Below are 22,330 nucleotides of genomic sequence, written 5' to 3'. Positions count from 1 at the left end.
GGTTCTAACTGTGGCTACCGTTCCATTCTGGCACTGCTGGGATTACCCAGCTGTTCGAGGGCAGGACTTTGTGCTTGAGGGATATCAAGGCTGGCCCCAGCCCAATATTGCTTTCCAACAGCCCTAAAAGGGCGGCACGGTAGCACAGTGGTTAGCATTGCTGCTTCACAGCTCCAGGGTCCCAGGTTCGATTCCCGGCTCGGGTCACTGTCTGTGTGGAGTTTGCACATTCTCCTCGTGTCTGCGTGGGTTTCCTCCGGGTGCTCCGGTTTCCTCCCACAGTCCAAAGATGTGCGGGTTAGGTTGATTGGCCAGGTTAAAAATTGCCCCTTAGAGTCCTGGGATGCGTAGGTTCGAGGGATTAGCGGGTAAATATGTGGGGGTAGGGCCTGGGTGGGATTGTGGTCGGTGCAGACTCGATGGGCCGAATGGCCTCCTTCTGCACTGTAGGGTTTCTATGATTTCTATGAAAAGTCAACAGGCTCAAGGCTGACTTGCTTATTTGGGTTGGGTTGGGTTGGGGAAACAATATACACTCCCTGTTGCCATAAAACTCATGCCCAGGAATTGCCGCAGAAATTTAGTAAACTGCTCCATACTTGTTTTCAAACTGCTTTTGGTTGTAATTTTCCTTTCATTGCTTAGGTCAGTTTATACAGCTAAAAGTAACATTATGAGCTGGAATGTGACAAAAAATTGGTATGAATGAAGCATGGCATTGTTCATGTGCAAATTGCTCACCAACTAATGGTGGTGAAGTGGTATTCTGAAATGTAAACCAACACAAATTGTTGGATGATTTAAGCTGCTCAACCCTTAGCTTCATTAAAACCTCCCTGTGTGTCTCAGGAAGTTGCTGTATTTGCATATTGTCCATTAAACTCAACTATTGGAAAGTTAAGTCTAGTAATTAGTGGCGTAACGACCATTTTAATAATGTGATAATTGTTTATGACACCAATGAACTCTCTGAAAGTGAGCAATTAAATGTGTTGTATCTCTTCTTCAGGTTCTGAATTATTGTTAAGGGATTTAAAAATTATTTTTCTCTTCCCCTCATTCATTCTCTCTCTCTCTTTCCTTTTCTCGATCGAATCTTTTTTTCCATAATTTCTCTTTCTGTACCTAATTTGACAATGAATTCACACATTCAGATTTGCCCTCTTAATCCCGCCTCTTTATTTTTCAATTCTTAATTCTTGTTTGTCATGCAAATTATCAATCCCTCAGTGTCCTATTGTCCTCAGTGCACTGTTAACAGCTCGCACTTTACAGCAATGTAAAGGGAAGAAATCTTTGGGCTGAAACATGCAGGAAAACGTTGAACCTTAAAGGAGTCCTGCTCCAGAAAAATTCAGTCCTTAATCTCGACTGTCTGATTTATCCAGCTAAATTTAGTTTTTCATTAATCTACTGTGCAAAGTTATACACATGAGTAACATGAAGCATGACTGTATCTGCTGTGAAAACTTTACAAAGTGAATATCTTCAGCAGAAGAAAATGTTGTATGAAGATGTTATGTTAATTTTTTTGTTTTGCACTCGGCAATTGCAAGAATATCAATGTCAGAGGAACAGCAACATTGTACTGTATGAGAAGGGGGAGCTCATCTGCAGTATAAAATTGTTGTTTCCCCTGACATTAGCATTCTTGCAATTATCCTGATGAGTACAAGATGAAAAGCTTCAAGAAAATGACTTTTTAGTTATGTATTATCAAACAACTATTAGAAATTGCAGTTTTCTTTTTGATAATATAATTCTTCATAAAAAAGGGCGATTTACAATTTATATTGCTAAATTTTTGTGAAATAGAACTCCATGTATGCAAACATATTACAGCGCTTTGGATTGAGTTTCTCCTGGCCTGTAAATGACAAAAATCAAATAAGGAGTTCAACTTCTCACGAGTTGAGAATATCCAACAAAAAACGCAACTTTCCGCATGCACAATTATTTTGTATTGCACTTGTTGATTAAATCATTGTCAAATGGTAGAAAGGTTTAATATGTATTCGAAACCCCAGGAAGCCAGCCTCTTCTATGAATCCCAGAGATCTCTACTTCTGGCTGTTCCGAAGGAATATAGAGATAGGAGTGTGCTAGTCTGCCCCACAACTCTGTTTGTCCATTCAGTTAGATCATGGATGACAGCTGTTGAAGGTTGCACACCACTACCTTCTCAAGGGCAATTAGGGATGAGCAACAAATGCTGGTCTTGCCAGCAATGGCTGATCCCATGAAAGAATAAAATAAATTGAATGAACTATATCTTGCCCACCTTGATTTCATATCTCTCAATACCCCGAGCTAAAAACAATCCACCACAGTCTTGAAATTTTCAATTGACTTCGCCTCTCAGCTTTTTGGGAGAGAGAGAACTCCAAATTTTCACCATTCCGTGTGAAGAAATGCTTCCTGACATCTCCCTAAACTGCCGAGCTTTCACTTTAAGATTATGCCCAATGTTCACTCGAAACAAAATTCTTGCGCAATAACTTAAAAATCTCCACACAGGTCACACGTACGAGACTATGTAAAAATACTTAAAGGGGATATAGATGTCAAGAAATTGCCTGCGCACTGAAAAATAATTACATGGAACATTGGTGATGCCTCCTTGTGCTGGACTCATCCACTAGAGGAAATATGGGCAGGATTTTTCCTTTTGGTGGGGACCATATGTGATCGTTGCCGGTGAGGACCTCAACCAATGAGTCCATTTGAGCCTGGATGATAGCATCCAGGGCTCACTGATGATATTTAAATAATGTCATGCATATTTTTATCGGCTTTGCGCCCTTTCTGTGCAATTTCTCTGGCAAATCAGTGCCATTAAGATCATGAAAGGCGAGAAACCAGGCATGATCCTGATTTTTTTGCCTTTTGCCCTATCTTACCAGCTCGCCTCGCCGATCGACTGGTGGAATGAGCCGGTAAGATTGTGGCCTTAGATTTTTCTTTGGAATTGGCACCTAAAGATATCATTAATGGTGCCCCAATGTCCTGACAACCACACACAAACCCCTCTACTACTTGCCAGTGAAGAGTGTCCCCCACTTGCTGATACCAGCACTCCTTTCCCAAGTCAGTCACACCCCGTTGCACTCGAGGATCGGAAAATTGATGGAACCGGGAGAATCTGGCTCCAAACTAGCCTTGCATATTTAAATGAATATTTAAATTTGCTAATCTGATCCATATCCTCGCTGGGTATGAACCAGATTACGTCAACGCACAGGAGCTGGGAGAATCCCAAAAGTCGTTCTTGCTGACACTAACCTATGGCCCCACTCTATGGAATTGGTAAAACAGTAGGGAGCCAGGTTGAATCAGCTCCCCAATTCAGTCCCGCCACCAGGGAAATTTCTCACTGGCAGGACCAGATGCAAAATGGCTGCCTGCTCCATTAAGGCGGGCAGTCAACTTTCATAGTTAAAGACCTTAGTAAGGCAACATTTTTGGAATCACTGGTATTTCATTGATGAGGTGACCCTGCCACTTCGTTGAGAGGCCCCAAGCTTAATGGAGGTGGTCTGTCTCTGGCAGCCAGGGGTGCCATCAGAACCAAAGACTCCATGGCCCAAAAGAGAGCTTGTGGACAAGGAAGGAGACTAATGATCTCCACACACAGTTTTCTCCAGAAGCCCCTTGAAGTTTTCTTTTTTTTCAGTTACTTGGCAGAAGCTCAAGTTCTCCCAAGGTCAATTTGGAGCCAGATTCTCCTGGTTCCATCAATTTTCCGAGCGTGATCACTGCTGGTCTCCACAAACAAAAACCAGTCGCGATGGCTATGGTCAGCAGTTCTGAGGCCTCAGTAGTGCCACCTCTTAGTGGCATTTCTGAGGCCTCAGAACTGCTGACCCTCTGGGCTGGCAGCATTGGGGGATTGCCTGCCACTCTTAATTGCCAATTAGGTAATTGCTTTGCGCAGGGTTGGGATCCACTTTTGCGCCAGTATCAGGGTCACAAAGCCTGTGATAAAATCTCGCCATGATGTGGAGATGCCGGCGTTGGACTGGGGTGAACACAGGAAGAGTTTTAACAACACCAGGTTAAAATCCAACAGGTTTATTTGGTAGCAAATACCATTAGCTTTCGGAGCGCTGCTCCTTCGTCAGATGGAGTGGAAATGTGCTCTCAAACAGGGCACAGAGACACAAAATCAAGTTACAGAATACTGATTAGAATGCGAATCCCTACAGCCAACCAGGTTTTAAAGATACAGACAATGTGAGTGGAGGGAGCATTAAGCAAAGGTTAAAGAGATGTGTATTGTCTCCAGACAGGACAGCCCGCAAGTCCAGGAGGCAAGCTGTGGGGGTTACTGATAATGTGACATAAATCCAACATCCCGGTTTAGGCTGTCCTCATGTGTGCGGAACTTGGCTATCAGTTTCTGCTCAGCGACTCTGCGCAGTCACGGGCATTCAGCCTCTGATCTTCAGGTAAGCGTTCTCCAAGGCGGCCTTCACAACACACGACAGCGCAGAGTCGCTGAGCAGAAACTGATAGCCAAGTTCCGCACACATGAGGACGGCCATCAGTTTCTGCTCAGCGACTCTGCGCAGTCACGGGCATTCAGCCTCTGATCTTCAGGTACGCGTTCTCCAAGGCGGCCATCACAACACACGACAGCGCAGAGTCGCTGAGCAGAAACTGATAGCCAAGTTCCGCACACATGAGGACGGCCTAAACCGGGATGTTGGATTTATGTCACATTATCAGTAACCCCCACAGCTTGCCTCCTGGACTTGCGGGCTGTCCTGTCTGGAGACGATACACATCTCTTTAACCTGTGCTTAATGCTCCCTCCACCCACATTGTCTGTATCTTTAAGATCTGGTTGGCTGTAGGGATTCACATTCTAATCAGTATTCTGTAACTTGATTTTGTGTCTCTGTGCCCTGTTTGAGAGCACATTTCCACTCCATCTGACGAAGGAGCAGCGCTCCGAAAGCTAATGGTATTTGCTACCAAATAAACCTGTTGGACTTTCACCTGGTGTTGTTAAAACTCTTAATAAAATCTAACCCCATAGTTGAATGCAAGGCATCACAAGGGGCAACAAGGATTGGATGTGAGCCAAATGAAAAGTGGCAGAACAAGGAGAAAAGGGGACATGTACTCATTCTGTCCGACCCCAAAAACCTGTTTAGCCTTGTTGTCATTTTATTAGCACCCTTTAGGAAAATAGTGTATTGGTTTTCCCCAGCAAGGAAATCTATGATGAACTGCTTTGCGCAATTAAATAAAACGGTTGAGAGCAAATTGGCAACATAATTTACATTTCTCTGCTCTTTCATTTCCATTGACTTCACCTGTTCCCAGCAAGTGTGCTTGCCACCTGATTGAGCACCTGAGTAAAAATGGTGGGTTTCCTATGGAAACAGGGTGGTAATTTAATTTTCATCATTGCAACTGGCCCCATCTTGTTCCCAGTTGGCTTGGTGACTTAAAATTGGGATCATAGAATCAAACTATGTGCAGTTCTCAGAGCTGTTGCTTTTTCTGTGGACTAGATAGCACACTTGTAAATTTGTACATCAATTGGTTACTGTGAGGGAAAAGCCTTGTGGGCAAGTAATCCAATTATGAGAAAATTACTCAGAATTGTATCAAAGTTCCAACTACTGAAAAAATCTCAAGTTTGTTCTGCAATTTCTCATTGTTGTAACCAGCATCATGAGACATTTTAATAGCAGTTTTGGAATGCTTTGAAATGACTTAGTTAGTATTTGCTGCAAATATTGTCAGGTAACATTGTAATTAATTTGTAGAGCTGAAAGATATTGAAGAGTGAGCTAATATCTTGCATTGTGTGTTGACACCAGATGCCTTTACATAATGCTGTGAATCAGTTACTATGGCTCTTATTCCTTCTCTAAAGTCTGCAATTTGCTGATAGATTTGCCACGGTCATGAATTTTTTTTAAAACATTGCTTATATAATTATGCCCGTGCACATTTCAAATGGGTCATGATGGAAAACCAGTCTCAGCCTTGAATAATCAAATCAAAATGGTTAAGGTTTTGTTTAGAGATAAGAATATTTGTCACACAGCCATGCATTCTCCCCAATTAAAATGAAGACAGCGGGTGGAATTTAATGCAGTGGAGCAGGAATCCAGGCAAGGCGAGGGAGGACTCGAATCAGATGCCCGATGGTGGAAAATGGAAGTGAATCACATAGGAAGGCAGCCAGGCCGCAATGAACATAGAACATAGAACATAACAGCGCAGTACAGGCCCTTCAGCCCTCAATGTTGCGCCGACCTGTGAAATTAATCTAAAGCCCATCTAACCTACACTATTCCAATATCATCCGTATGTTTATCCAATGACCATTTAAATGCCCTTAATGTTGGCGAGTCCACTACTGCTGCAGGCAGGGAATTCCACGCCCTTACTACTCTCTGAGTAAAGAACCTACCTCTGACATCTGTCCTATATCTCTCACCCCTCAATTTAAAGCTATGTCCCCTCGTGCTAGCCATCACCATCCGAGGAAAAAGGCTCTCACTGTCTACCCTATCTAATCCTCTGATTATCTTGTATGCCTCTATTAAGTCACCTCTTAACCTTCTTCTCTCTAACAAAAATAGCCTCAAGTCCCTCAGCCTTTCCTCATAAGACCTTCCCACCGTACCAGGCAACATCCTGGTAAATCTCCTCTGCACCCTTTCCAATGCTCCCACATCCTTCCTATAACGCGGCAACCATAACTGTATGCAATACTCCAAGTGCGGCCGCACCAGAGTTTTGTACAGCTGCAACATGACCCCCTGGCTGCGAAACTCAATCCCTCTACCAATAAAAGCTAACACACCGTACGCCGCCTTAACAACCCTATCAATTTTCAGCTCAGGTGAGCTCTAGCTCATGGAGTGTTTCACACTGCAGTTGTTTAGCTTCCCATCTTGCACTGTCTTGAGGCCTAGGTGAATGTTATTGCTAACTTTAATGATCTCTCAAGGAACAACTGGAGCCTCAGTTCTTGTCTTTTAAGGTCAAAAATGAGCAACTAATTCCTCAGACTGTAACCACATCTGGAAGTGAAACAACCTGTCAATGCTGCATGGAAGATGCAGCAAGGTAATTTAAATTGTCGAAAAGCTCATTAACTTCTAATTTCCATCCATACCTCTAACTTGGATTAAATGCAGCCTTTTGAATTAAATGAGTAGCGTGCAGTAATCCTATGCTGACAGAAACCTGACCATTAAAAGGTGATGGTTTAGAGGTCAGCTGAAGTGGAACTGCCTTTCATTGCAGTGGAGTCCTTTGATTGAAATGAGAGAGTAGGCAAGTGTTTTCGCAAAGAGGGTCAGCTCTGAGGAGGAGAGGAGCAGAGCTTTAAAGGGAAGGGATCAGCTCTGAGGAGCTAAGGGGCAACTTGAACACAGCATCCGAGGGCAGCGGCTAGTGAAGGGGTAATATCCAAAGATGGAAATCCTCCTTTGTCTGCGTGGGTTTCCTCTGGGTGCTCCGGTTTCCTCCCACAGTCCAAAGATGTGCGGGTTAGGTGAATTGGCCAAGCTAAATTGCCCCTTTAGCGTCAGGGGGACTAGCCAGGATAAATGCGTGAGATTATGGGGATGGGGACTGGGTGAGATTGTGGTCGATGCAGACTTGATGGGCTGAATGGCCGCCTCCCGCATTGTAGAATTCTATGATTCTAAAGTCCTCTGGGATCCATGAGTGCTGGAGGAGAGGCACAGAGGAAGTGAGCGCCAGGGCCCAGAGTCAACCTTGCTAGAGCTGCAGAGCAACAAGTGGTGCAGGTCACAGCTGGGCAGATGGCACCTGTAAGCCATATGGAACGGCAGCAAGATACAGATGACTGCTGGGAATGCATCCAAAAGTCTTTGGAACACAAATGAACTACTTGCAGATGTTTGAACTCCAGAGAAGACTGCAGTCTCCAAGGAGATGGTCACTGAGTTCTGTGTGATGTTGCAGGTGATGCCCATGTGGAGGAACACATTCCGCCACAGATGAGGATGGAGGAGGAGATAGAGGAGGCAGGAGTTTATTTTTATTTATTCTTGGGATGTGGGCATCCAATGGGCTGGGCTGGGGTGGTTGGGGGTCGGGGGGGGGGATGGCAGTTGAGCCAGTGGTGCTGAAAATGACCGCATTACTGAATTTCTATGCCTGTGGCTCCTTCTAAGGATCCAGCAGAAGCACGTGTGCAATATCCCAGACACCACACACTTCTACGAAAGGGAGATGACCAATGTCTTTCTTAAGCAGGCTGGAGAATTTATTTAATACTGCACAAATCTGGAGAGCTGGGCTGAAAAGTCCATTGGATTTGGGGCCAGATTATGTATTCCACATGTGCAGGGTGCCATTGATTGCAGACATGTGGTCATCAAAGCTCTATTGGACCAACAGATACAGCCTTCAGCAACAACTAAAACTCCAATGTTAGCTAGTGTGTGACCACAGAAAGCAAATTTTGAAGGTGTGTACCCAATTCCCAGGAAGCAGCCTTGATGCACATGTGCTTCTGTATTCCCAGGTGTCACATTTATTCCGTCCACATGCGCAGCTCCAGAGATGGATCTTTGGTGGCAGTGGTGATCCTCTCCAGACTTGGCCAATGACGCCTATCAGAAACCTCAATGAAGTCCAGGAACGGTACTATCCCACCCACGGATTTAAACAGGCCACAATTGATCAGACAATAGTCCTGCTCAAGGAGTGATTCTGTTGCTTGGACTGTTCCAGAGGAGCTCTGCAATATAATCCAGTCAGATTTTCATGAATCATCATTGTAGTGCCTTGCATACTGGTGCCACAGAGAGTTTAAACTGGTGCTGCAGAGAGCTGAATCTTTGCACCCTGAGGACGTGGAGGAACACATTCCGCCATGGATGAGAATGATGTGGAGGAGGAGATAGGGGAGGCAAGAGTTTATTTTTATTTATTCTTGGGATGTGGGCATCACTGACTGGGCTAGCATTTGTTGCCTATCTCTAATTGCCCTTGAGAAGGTGGTGGTGAGCTGCCTTCTTGAACTGCTGCAGTCCATGTGGTGTAGATCAGGATGGTGAGTGGCTTGGAGGGGAACTTCCAGGTGGTGGTGTCCCATGTGTCTGCTGCCCTTGTTCTTCTTGATGGTAGTGGTCATGGGTTTGCAAGGTGCTGTCTAAGGTGCCTTGGTCAGTTCCAACAATGCTTCTCATCAGTGGCACACACTGTTGCCACTATGTGTCAGTAGTGGAGGGAGTGAATGTTTATGGATGGGATGCCAAACAAGTGGGCTGCTTTGTCCTGAATAGTGTCAAACTTCTTGCGTGTTAGGGCTGCACTCATCTAGGCAAGTGGAGAGTATTCAATTACACTCCTGACTTTTGCCTTGGAGATGGTGTTCAAGCTTTCGGTGTCATTGAGTTACTTGCCTCAGGGTTCTGAGTCTCTGACCTGCTCTGGTAGCAACAGTGTTTATACAACTAGTCCAGTTCAGTTCCTGGTCAATGGTAAACACCAACCCCCCCCACCCCCACACACCCACAGAAATTGATAGTGGGAGAGTTAGTGATGGCAATGCAGTCGAATGTCAAGGGGCAATGGTTGGATTCTCTTATTGGAGATGGTCATTGTCTGGTGCAAATATTATTTGCTGTGTGTCAGCCCCAGCCTGGGTATTGTCCTGATCTTGCTACATTTGGGCATGGACTCCTTCAGTATCTGAGGAGTTGCAAATGGTTCTGAACATTGCGCAATCATCAGTGAACATCCCCATTTCTAACCTTGTGATGAAAGGAAGGCCATTGATGAAGCAGCTGAAGGTGGTTGGGCCTAAGCCACTAATTCTACATTAGTCACCTGCAACAGTAGTCATAGGCCTCAAAATATGTGTTCGGAAGGCTACAGAGGAACTAATTTTCAGCAGATTCCAGTAGATACCATTCTCATGAGTGGTCAGCCGTATCTTCAACTTACTACATTACCCTCACAACTTGATTGAAACATATAAGATCCTGAGTGATCTTGCCATGGTGGATGTGGAGATGATGTTTCCTCTTGTAGACAAATCTAGAACTCTGAGTCACTGTTTAAAAATAAGGTGTTGCTCATTTAAAACCGAGATGAGGAAAAATTTATTTTCTGAGGATCGTGAGCCATCAGAACTCTCTTCCTGAAAAAGCTGTAGAATCAGAGTCTTTGCGTATTTTTGATAGAGGTGGGGAGATTCTTGGTAAGCAAGACGGTGATAGGTTATTGGGAGTAAACCGAATTCAGATTTGAGGTTACTGTCAGATCGACCATGAGGCCTGGAGGCCTGCACGATTCCCCAGCTCTAATTGCCTCACTTTCTTCACTGAAGGCTGCAGACTCAGAACTGAAAATGTAGGAGGCTGTTGTGGCCACTGGTGTATCGAGATTTTCTTTATCACTCTTTTCGGGCTTGATGCTGAAGATTAATATCCTGAGCTACATGGCAACTCCTCTCGGCTGCAGACAGAAAAATAGTCAGGGACCTTAAAGACATTACAGACAGGTCTGGCTAGTGTTTAAAATGGTGGCAGCCATCGTTTGTGCTGTCATCAGCTGTTGCCGGGATTTCCGCCTTCCTTTCTCAGTTCCGTCACTTGCTTGGACATGTGCCTCCAACTCTAACTATTTGGCTGGTCATTGCATGATTGCCTTCAGCCTGTTGCTTCCAGCCCAAGTGGCAGTGCTGCCCACCTCCGACTGTTGCCGGGATCCGTGATACCTTCATTAAATTCGATCCACGTTTGTGTAAAATATTTGTGTTCAGGTTTGTATCGTAGTTGCAAGACCTATGATGCATTTCTTTTCTTTCTGTTTTCCTCTGATACATGGTTGCACCTGATGCATCTGGGCTTCCCCATTCTGAAGTCCATTTATGGTGCCAAAAAGAGGGTGAATTTATTCAAAAATCCAACTTTTCTTTTCTGTCATTGTGATGCAAGCCTCCCAGCTATTAATCTAAACTGGTATCAATGAGACTCACCTTGAGATATTTTTTGCCCTGATGAAATGCAATTACTTGCTTTTGAAAATTCAGACAATGTTCCTTTATGTTGGAGATCATTAAGCAGCCACTGGCGAGTACAATTTGTAATAAAGAAATGATGAATTTTCAAACAGTGTTGAATATCTGTAATGTTCAATTATAAAATTAAATTCAGGTCTATCAGAACTATAGATACCATATCAAAATGCATTGATTTAAACTCCTGAAGTTTTTATATGCACAAGGGCTTTATTTTTTTAAAAAAAGGCAAATACAGTGGTCTAATACATTCATTATTTAAATCTGGGATATCCAAAGCACATTTGCCTTACAAGCCCTGGCTGTCAGACCTGCCTTCCTTTTGGGGTCTTGCATATTCCATAGTTCTGCTCATGCTCATTTCTTCTAATCGGAAGTTTTAAAAGGTTGGTTCCTAGAGCAAATTTGAAGTACTTTATCAGCATCAGCTGAACAATCAGATGTGTTTGTATTGGCAGCTCGAGCTATGTGCAACTGAATGGGAACATTCATTTAAGCTTTACGTGTTCCACTCGGGCCCACCGGGTTATAGAGAATGGCCCATGAAATAAAAAAAATGTAAAAGCCTAGCTCAAGTGAAACTTACAGCTGAACTTTTAAGACAATTGAGCTGCAAATAAATCTGAAGTTGTTATTTCATAAAGAATTATTTGATTGTGTCACGTTTTCTCCTGTTTTAGTTTATGCACTGTAAACACTTTGGGGCTTGCAAATATATTTTTTATTGCTGAGCCATGTAGGCAATTACTTGCAGCTGTCAAGCATACAAAACACTTTTCAAGTTGAAGGGAGCAGTCAGGAAACTTCCTGTCCTTGACTGCTTCAGAATTTTACTTTCCTCCGAGTTGCTATGTTGTTGCTCAAGCATTAAAACTATGCCCCATTGCAAAGATTTCAACATGTTGCATTTTTCTTGGATTGATGAGCTCTTTACCCTTGGATGGACTGTGTAATTCCTCATCTTTGTTTTTGCGTTAATATTCATGGATTGGGCTGGCTGACTTGTTATACCAGCCCTGGTTGATAATCAGTGACATGTCATGGTATGTGGTTTATTACGGAATGTTTTGCCCTTGATTGAGAGTCTGTCTGTAAACAACATAACTCAAAAACAAATGAAGAGATTTCAATGAAACTTGGTACACAGTGTTGCCCAAAGAAGAACCAATTAGTTTTTTTTGGGCAAAGACACAGATTTGAATCGGAATCCTGGATGTTTTTAAAGGATCTGTTAACATTGGGAGATGGGGTGAATTTTTTTTAGATGTTGTAGGTTGTTTTATTTAGAATATTGTTGATTGTTTAGAGTGTAATGGAGTGTCTCTGCTGCTATAGTGGAATTTGTCACAGCTGTCAAGATGTGAACAGAGCTTCACAGCCGGTTGTTGGATGTGGTTTGGCCTGAAGCTTCCTCAATCAGATAGATATAAGCTCTTAATAAAAGAATTTATTTTTTCAGCGCACCAACCAGGGAAAAGCCTCAAGGAAGAGTTGCATGCTTGTAATAATGTTGAGTTACAGAGGTATAGGCTCTGTATGTGCCCTATTCTCTTGTTTTAACTCTGCTTTCAAAAGATTTACATTATGAATACACAATTTTGACTATAACAAAGATGTTTATGATTTTGCCTCTTTGGTCATTGCTCTTTTTTTTTGCACCGCATTTATTTTTTACAGTTGATCTTGAAACTTGAGCACAATAATCAAGGCTAATATTCCAGTGCAGTACTAAGGGAATGTTACACTGTAGTCGGTGTCATCTTTCGGATGTTAATCCAAAGCCCTATCTGCCTGCTCGAATAGCTTGAAAAGATACCATGGCAATATTTTGAAGAAGAGGGGGATTATCCACCAGTGTCCTGGCCAAATATTTATCTTTCAATCAACACCACAAAAAGAAGCTGATTATCTGGTCATTGTCACATTGCTGTTTGAGGGAGTTGGCTGAGTGCAAATTACCTGCCGTGTTTCATCCATTACAACAGTGACTACACTTCAAAACGTATTTCATTGACTATAAAACGCTTTGTCATGAAAAGCGCTATGTAAATACAAGTCATTCTTTTTCTCATTACCTCTTGCTGCAAATATTCAGAGTTTCAAGCATTTTGATGGAGGCTTTGTTCATGGCACCTTAGGTATTGTATCTGTATTCTTAATAATTTTTTTAAAATTGACCTCGTCTTGCCTTAGTTTCCAGATATTACAGAAATGCCTATTCTTTTGAGCATCCTTGACTTACCCTGAGCCAGTGTTGCATGAGCATGCATGATTGCCATGAGTTAATGGCGCAGATCCTCCAGTCAGCGGCAGATAAAGTCATTGATTAAGTTTAAAATGGCATCCTTGCCTTTTTTGTGCTGGAGCCATTGGATTCCCTAGTCCTGGCTGCCATAGGGATTCAGCAGCAAGGTAAATTGAGGCCGAATGGCAAAATGCAAATGCAGCAAATCCACGTCCATTTTCCATCAAAGGCTGAAGAAACACCTTTTGAGTTTGTCTTCAGTTCGTTCCATTGCAGTGTTTGTATTTCCCTATCATAGTAAGTCATTCCCAACTCAGCCTCGCAGTGCTCAGCCATCCACCTGCTGCCCTTGTCTTTCTAGATGGTAGTGATCCAAGGTTTGGAAGGTGTTGTCTAAGGAGCCTTGCTGAGTTGCAGCAATGCATCTTATAGATGACACACTGCTGCCACTGTTCAACAGTGATGGAGGGAGTGAATATTTGTGAATGGTGCGTCAGTCAGGCAAGCTGCTTTGCCCTTGGATGATGTCAAGCTACTTGAGTGTTGTTGAGCTGCACTCATCCAGGCAAGTGGAGAGTATTCAATCACACAGCTGACTTGTGCTTTCTGGATGGGGGACAGACTTTGGGTAGTCAGAGGTGAGTTCCTTGCTGCAGAATTCTGAGCCTTTAATCAACTCTTGTAGCCACAGGGCTCCGCTTTCCAACCATTTCCACCAGCAGCATCTCCAATCACACTGAAGGCAACTTCCTGCAATGGGGTCCCTAGCTGCAGGATGGCCGAGCCACGCAAAACGTCACAGCCACCAGCAGAACCAGAAGATCCTACTGGCAACCAATGATGAACTACATTCTTCAAATGCAGAAAGACACACTGTAGCACTTAACAATATTAAAGGAAGGGATGTAGTGAGCACCAAATTGTGGGAAAAGGGGAGACTGCTAAAGGGATGGCTGACTGGGGAAATCATAAAGGCAGGTTTGGCAGAGGACTGATTAGAAAATTCTGGAGGACAGGGTTACAGTAGCACTTTGTGGCCACCTGTGGAGGACTAGGGGGAACTGAAGGCTATGAAGCCTAATGATGAAGGAATAAAGAGTGTGATTTGACTAAATATCGATTTAACACTGAGGCACGAGAAGCCGTGGAGCTTTGAAAAGGGTGTGAATGATTGGTGCACAGCTTTTTCAGTACAGGTTAGGAGGGAAACTGAATGATTTTGACTTGGTTGAAATTTGTGGGGAGTTGATTTTGTTCAGACGATACAGCAGAACATGGAATAGTTGAATCTGTACAGTGATGAAGACATGGGATAGGGTTTTGGCAGTGAAGGTCAGGCCAGAGATATTGCAAAGATGGTTATGTGAGCGGAGCATTACAAGTTGAACACGATGTCAAGGTTACATGCTTCCTATTTCTTGAGATGGTAGCCAGGAAGGCTGTTTGAATGTAAGGCAGATCTACAAAAGGGATATTGGGATCATGCAAGATTTCTATTGTCCACCCATTCAGTGGCTGGAAATGATTACTGTGCCCATTTCCTTGAATTCAAAATCATTTTACATCTCCTGGTAATCTCCTGTCCCATGGCAACACTGTGTTTCCCCTATTACGTGCAAAATTCCCTTTCTTGGTCGAGAAACAGCTTTTCTTATTTTTTTCTTACACCCTCACTGATCTTGTGAATTACATTATCAAAGACAGTGAGGCTGATAGCATAACAGTGGATTTACTTAAAAAGTCAATCATTGTGGGATATCTGCCATTCAGCATATCAGTTATCTCAAACTAACATGATTTTTCAATGTCAGTTAGTGAGTTTCATCATTCAGTTATATTTTCCCATTTCAACTCAAATTAGCTGAGTAAGACTTATCAGAGAATTGCTCAGTGCATAGAGTTCTCATTGAGGTTAAGGTGTGATTTGTCAGACATTTTTAAGATATGAAGGGATGGGAACAGAGTGGAATAAAACAGGTTCCACTTTTTGAGAGACATAGAACAAATGAACTTAGATGTAAAACTAAATGCGAGATTTGGGAAAGAGAGGAAGTAAAACCTGTTTTGCCCAGAGGATTGTTTGACTGTGAAATGTATCACCAGAATTTGGGATTGGAGGAATGGCCACAGAACATTTAAGAATAGATTAGATAGAGTGCCAAAATAAGTGGGAATATAGGAACTGGAGAGGGACATTGGATTAGGGCTATTGCGTTAATGGAGCCATACAACCTTCTTCCATGTTTTCTTCAGACCAGCTTTGTGCATGAGCTAAGTAAACTGTTAATCATTTGCCTACATAGCTCTTTTTCAGCCAACATTTTAAGCAAAGGCTTATCCATTTATTATGTTTATTCAGATAAGTCAATTTCAATACTTCCTCCATGCCTTTCTGGAATTGAATATGTATTGATTGGTTTTGTGGCTAATGGAGAAACAATGGTGCTCATCACTGACCTCAAAGAAAGCTGCCCACAAAGACCGAGCAGTTTCTCTGACACGGATTTGCCCTTTCCTGATGTCACCTTGAATCTGGCACCAAGTTGAGGAGAGAAGTTGCAGCTTCCAGCAACAATTATGATACCAAGCTAGGTAGTAAGTAGCTAACCACATTGAAATATTCTCCCAGACAGCACATCACGAAGTAAAAAGCAATGAATTCATTCACTTTTAATTTTTATATCTTGCAGATTGTAAAATAAATGATTTGGGCATACACATGGGGTGGGGGGGGGGAGGGGGGGAGTAAGGTAGAAGCTAAAATATCACAAACATATTAAAAATATTCTTCAAAATGTATGAAATTTCTTATGTGAAAAAAATAGCATTCAACAAATATAAAATAACTTTCTCTGGGCCAGAGAGGCTGTTGAGCAGGATACCAGAACCTCTGGTTTGGATTGTGTGGGGCAAGGCATTTCTATATTTTGAAATTTTCTGGAATATAGAATAAAGCTGGAATGCCGAATCACAAGTGTGGTGATCAGAATGTAATTCTGTACCTGAAACATAAACAATGACAAAACATTATAAAGAACTAATAAAAATTGTTTTATTCATGTAAATACTGTATCTTCCATGTTTCTAATGTACTGTGCTGTACTAAAGTGATGACAGCAAGGGAACAGGTGATATTAGGTGACCCAGAATTAGTACTAACAACAGGGCCTGGGTAGGGGAAGTAGGATAATAATTTTACCTAAAAAAAAACTGAGGATAATTTCCCTTCCAAGAAAGATTGTGTGGGTCTTTGGAGAAATAATTCAGGTCAACTGGTGTTTGCAGATTTTGGATTTCCAAACTGGAGAGTTTACAATGTAACTATGAAATTAATACCCTGTTTAAAAGCCCAGTTGCAACCCATTAAACAAGGCATAACATTTTTGAGGGCTTTTACTGTGAGACAAAGAGTAGAGGTTTTGATCAGTTCAGTGATTTCTAATTGTTTGCATTCTGGGGGACCAAAACAGCCCACCTCTGGAGAAGCATAGCATCACTGGCAGCAAATTCTGGATTTCATTGACTATCTCCTTGCTCAAAATGCAATTTAAATAGGAGCCTTTTGTTTTTAGAAGTATCAAGGAAATAATATGAAGATCCCTTTTTTATGTATGCTGGTATTATTTAGGTAGGATAAGCTTCTGAAATAATTGTCATTAGGTTATTCAGTCAAGAGCTTAACCTTACAAGGACTGTGCAGTTGACATCTGTGGGTAAAGGAAAAGGAATCATGGCTGATCTATTTCACATACTTTTACCCCCCAGTGGTTCCTGAAACAAAATGCAGTGCTCAATTGTCCCTTCTTTCTCTGCCACCCATCCCACTCTGCCTCTACCCGAACTGAGATGACTTGAGATTATGCCAAAGAGGAATTGACTTAGTCTGTGTGTCTCGGTATCAAACCAGACTTCAGAGAACCAACAAGACATTTAACAAGAACTGAATATTTTGGAAATTTTCTGCATGTTCGTTAGCATGTTTTCCTTCTCAATTTGCTGGAGGACCTATTCTTTGACAACTCATCCTGTTCCAATCTTGGAATGATTCTGTCTCTCCCGTGTCTTTAATTTATTTTATTTTAATTTCTATTGTTTTATTCCTCTTTATATTTCCTCATGTTGGTATTACTTAAGCCATCTAATAATTTCACAGTTTTTCATTTAATCACATCAAAGGGCATACCAATCATACTTCCTATGCCTGTGTGTGTTTCTCGTTTCCCTCCCAGTTCCTTTGTTCTATCTCTATTTAAGTATAGTTTTTTTTCCCCCTGGGTCTGACTGCCAAAAGTTTTGGCTATTTTTCCTCCACAAAGGGTTTCCCTAATTTTCTGTTTTTATTTCCAGCATTTACACATTCTTACCGTTGTTATTGATTAAATGTTTACGGCCGGCTTCTGCCTGTCCTCAGATACCTTTGGATATAACGGTCTTGGAAAGATTAGTTTTTTGGATTTGGTTGAATGCTATGTGAAACTCTCTCGCACAGAGGCAATATACTTTGAGTGATTCTATGTAAGGGGAAGCTAAAGCTTTACTGTCTAGTGCTTTATTTGGGAAGTATGAATTTGGCGAGGAGAACAGAAATTGACAATGGCAACAAAGTCTTTGAACTTGACCTATGATTGCAATGCTACGCTCAAGAGACTTTAGTGTAACTATACTTTTAGCTTTGAATTTGAGCAGTCATTTCATAGATATTTCATTCTAATTCATGCTTATCTTGGTTATCAACAATGCCTTGTTGCCTTGGTACAGGCAATCATGTATCATATTGGAAAAAGTGGGATGTGAGGTCCGTTAGGTATAAGAATAGGGGCGGAGTGAGTTTTGTATCTTGCGTCAATTCCCCGCCTTCAATGCCTCCAACAAACCTTTAATGTGGGAAGTGGTTTTCGCCCTTACCCCTCTCCCTCCTGCCCCACACACCCTATGGGGAACTATGAAATTCAACCCACTGTGTTTTTCAAAAGAGATGCCAAGTAAATGTGACAGTATACAAAAGAACAAAATGTCAAAACATGAGTAATCCAGCACTTTAGATGCATATTTTTCTAAGGAGTTGAGCAATGTGCTTTCTGATCTGAGAATTTGTCAGAGCAGTAACTTTGATAACACAAGACAGGCTCTGAGAAAAACAAAGCAAAAAAGCCGTAAATTGCTGTTTTTTAAAAAAGTTATTCGAAGTTCAGATGTTATCTTTTCCTCATGGCTAAGTGTTTTGCTTTAACTCAACAGATGCTTTACCACATATAAACCTCTTGGAGATTTTTGTGGTACATCCACAATTTAAAAAAAAAGTATTTTGCACAATGATTTTGTTACCATCCTACTTACATAGACATGAACTCAATTATCACCGTCTATTGTAAAGATCAAAACTGCAAAACCCTGAACAACCCTGAAAATAAATACTGATTCAGGAAAATCTGTGTACATTGTTAATTTTATATCAATTGTGAATAACCATATGCAGGTATACATTGATTGGGTTGTTACTTGAGCTCATATAAAAAGGCACTTACAGACATTGGGGTGAGGGTTGAGTTAGGAGGGTATATACTGTAATGTTCCACTGTGTGAGTAAATTGAAACTAAGTAAAAATGGGCTCTATTTGATCCTACAGCAACTGACTATCATGAGTTTAATGTATGTGTTTATTATTTTCCTAATTGTGAGCGTATTATGTGGAAAATTTACAAAATAAATCCAGTGCAATGCCAGTTACATTACCTACATTTTGTTTTTTCCTAGCTTTGACGGAAGATCACGTTGGATCGCTACAGGAGAATGAGTTTGAAAATGTCATTCATATACGCAGGCGTAGAGAATCTGGGGATCCATACTGGGCTTATTCAGGTAAGAGCAACAGAATGATAAACAAAGGATTACAATGGTGAAGTAGATAATGAAAAACTCCTCCATGTAAGGAAACACTCTCGTTTATGGCTTTTGAATCCTCACCTTGGAGATTCATTAGCCTCTAGTCTGAAGGTTTCTAACAGTGATTATGTCCCTGATGGCCCAGTGTGAATTGTGATATTATTAATTTCTTGTTGCTCAGGCCGTTGGGTGTGTAACAGAAGTAGTTGTGAAGATGCAGTTGCACTTTTTACACACTGTTCATTCATTACATTGTCTCTGGGGCCACTGAAAAGGTACCCTTGCCCAAGATAAACATCTTTGTGTTGTGTGCAGTAACAATCTGGAACAGCCAGTTGCTCAATTGTATTCATGGCTTTTCTTTAACCACCACAAATATGTCTGAACAAACAAAGCAAATTGATGTTTTTGTGGCTTATAGGGATGTAAATTGTAAAGTGTTGTTTATTAAAGCACAGTTCTAGCATCAATACTGTGACACGTGTTCTGACAGTACAAGGCTCATGTTAGTTGGTAAATAAGTTTTGATGTTGTTGTAGAGTCCACATTTGAGCATTTCCCCTCAAACACACCTTCATTATTTTAGGAAGATATCTTCCACAATAGAATGTTTCATTAGTTTATCCTTACATATTTATGCTGAGTAGAAGGGACTGTGAAATAAATGTTGAACTGACTGCGTACTAATGTCTTCGTACTTGTGATGGTGAAAGTGAAAATAAATGGAAGATGTGCAGTATTTTCGTGGAGGCAATTCGGGAAGGAATGACAGCTATCTGCCAGCCAGAGTTAGGTAGCCAATTAAGTCACTTCAAGTATCCATTGAGAGCACTGAACAGAATTTTCCAGATATCCTACAGGCCCTTGACAGAGGCGGAAGTCTGACGAATGGATGGAGACAGCTTTCTGGTGGCAGAACGAGGGGGACAGGGCAGAGCATCGATACCTCATTTAATTTCCTACTTCCCCCACCCCCCCTGCCCAGCCCCAGAGTTATGATTGGCAGAGACCCACAGATGTGCCCACAGGTCATCCTGTGGTGGTTTTGGCCTCACAGCAGTCTCCACTCTTTATTTATAAAATCTTTTAAAGTCACCAGTAGGTGCTTCCATCATAAGATGCCCTCTCATTCTCCTACCTTTATCGGTATTGTGCATCTCTCCTGGTAGGGCTGCCAGTCGCTCAGAACCTCAGGTGCTCTAATTGACTCTTTTAGCTAAGGAGCTCACCTGCAGCCCTTAATTGGATGGACTTCTGGAACCATCTCCTCATGTCTCCTTCGGAGTCCTATTGCTGGCATATTTGGGTTCCTGGCCTGCATTTCACCTCAACTGTGGATTGAGATCCAAGAATGAAAATCTACCCGAGCACTGCTTCTAAATGAAGTCCTACAAACGAGTTTAAGTTTTTTTTCACCAGTAGATGATAACTTTTTAGTTAAGCATTTATGGATTTGTTACAAACTTATTTGTGAAGAAAAATATGATATGGTGATATTGTTTTAACTCAAAAGTGAAAACGCTACTAAATTTACAAACATCAAATTCATACAATAAAATTTAGTTGCTAAACTTAATAAAATTTTGATGTGTAGGCTAGGTGGATTCATGGTAAATGCCTGGGGTTATGGGGATCGGACAGGGAGGGTGGGCCTGGGTAAGATGCTCTTTCAGAGAGTTGGTGCAGACTTGATAAATCAAATGGCCTCCTTCTGCACTGTCGGGATTTTATGGCCGTTCACGCCCGCAGGACTTTTCCATCGTACTGCAGTGAACGGAGATTTGGCTTGTTGTGAAATTCTCCGTCTTCATTGCAGCGGGACTGTGGCGTGAATGGATGGTGCCCTATATATTTCAAAAATGATCCGATGAATGAAAGTCACAAATTGCTTATTTTTCATTCAGAATGTCACTTGGAAACTGGCTGTCCATTCTATTCTCTTAGCTTACCATTTGGAAAGAACATTGCAACGTATGCTTGAATAATGTTACTTCACTGGTATTATACCTGGTCTGCCAATGTGCTTATCTGTTTACAAGCAGATGAACAAATTAGTTACATTAAATAAAGCCATAATTGATCAAGATGTTGCAGGTACAATTCGTTGCAGTGAAGTTGCTGGTGCCTGTGAGGCCCAAGTCTTTCATGCCAGTAATCTTGATGAAAAATGAAGAAAATAATTCTGTTACATTGCTTGCATCTTCAAATCCGAATATGTTGTACCTCTGTTTACTTTCCTGATAAATTCAGTGAATCTTGATATGTGAAGAGTCGTTTCCAATCCTAACCATATTGCATGCATTGAACTTTTCTTCAATGCATAAATGAAATGAAGGCCAGAATGTTATTCTTCCCTCAGGATGGCAGGCAGAGGGGGCATAAAATTGAGTAAAATTGCCATTCGCCTGCACATGTATTTTACTTGTAGTTTTTACAACCTGGTCACCCATGGGCCCATTGAAGCCCTTCAGTGGCCAATTCAGTGGCCAATTAACAGGGAGGACGGGAAAGCTGATGCCAAGTGTCAGGTATTGTGGGGAGGGGGGTTGTATACTGTCTGGGTATCTTGTATCCATCAGTAGTGGCCCCCTCCCCTGTAAGTGTTCCTCACTCCCATGTTTACCTCTTTTCCTTATCCGCCCTGTTAATCCTGTCCCCTATCATCTGTTGGCAGAGTCTGCCATCCTCACCCCACGAGTCCCTGGACTCAGTTTGGGCTCCAATGCTGCTCTTCTTTTTGTCTGCCTGCAGTCCCAGTCGTGGTTCCTGTTCCCTGTGATGCTTCTGTGACAAGAAAGCTGCCATCCCTTTGATTAGTTGGCAGTTCTTGGAAGCAGTAGTTATTCTCCAATGGGGACACAAGGTCTGCCTCAAGTCAATTAACTGCCCAACTTGTTTTAAATGGCTACATGGCGAGCTGGCAATGCAGGGACGGGCCTGCCCACAATTCAATGTCTTGGAGTGAGGTCACTGTCCCTTGTGTAAAATTCAACCTGTAAGGTGTAAATAACAGTAAGAAGTCTCACAACACCAGGTTAAAGTCCAACAGGTTTATTTGGTAGCAAATACCATAAGCTTTCGGAGCAGAGCTCCTTCATCAGATGGAGTGGTATTATACCTGGTATTATACTCCATCTGACGAAGGAGCTCTGCTCCGAAAGCTTATGGT

The 22,330-nt window shown here is 42.1% G+C and overlaps 1 protein-coding gene across 1 annotated transcript in view; it reads left to right on the top strand.

The window, feature by feature from the left end:
* Positions 1-22,330, top strand: part of LOC144491556 (receptor-type tyrosine-protein phosphatase gamma-like) — a 711,057-nt gene that overhangs the window by 52,891 nt on the left and 635,836 nt on the right. Inside the window, exon 2 of the mRNA XM_078209530.1 lies at positions 19,033-19,137. Within this exon, the coding sequence (XP_078065656.1) occupies positions 19,033-19,137 (105 nt within the window). The remainder of the gene's footprint in view (positions 1-19,032; positions 19,138-22,330) is intronic.

This window comes from Mustelus asterias, chromosome 3 (genome assembly GCF_964213995.1).
Source record: "Mustelus asterias chromosome 3, sMusAst1.hap1.1, whole genome shotgun sequence".
NCBI classification, from domain to species: domain Eukaryota; kingdom Metazoa; phylum Chordata; class Chondrichthyes; order Carcharhiniformes; family Triakidae; genus Mustelus; species Mustelus asterias.
The sequence above is the reverse complement of the archived record's forward strand: the minus strand, read 5'-3'. Positions and strand labels throughout refer to the sequence as shown.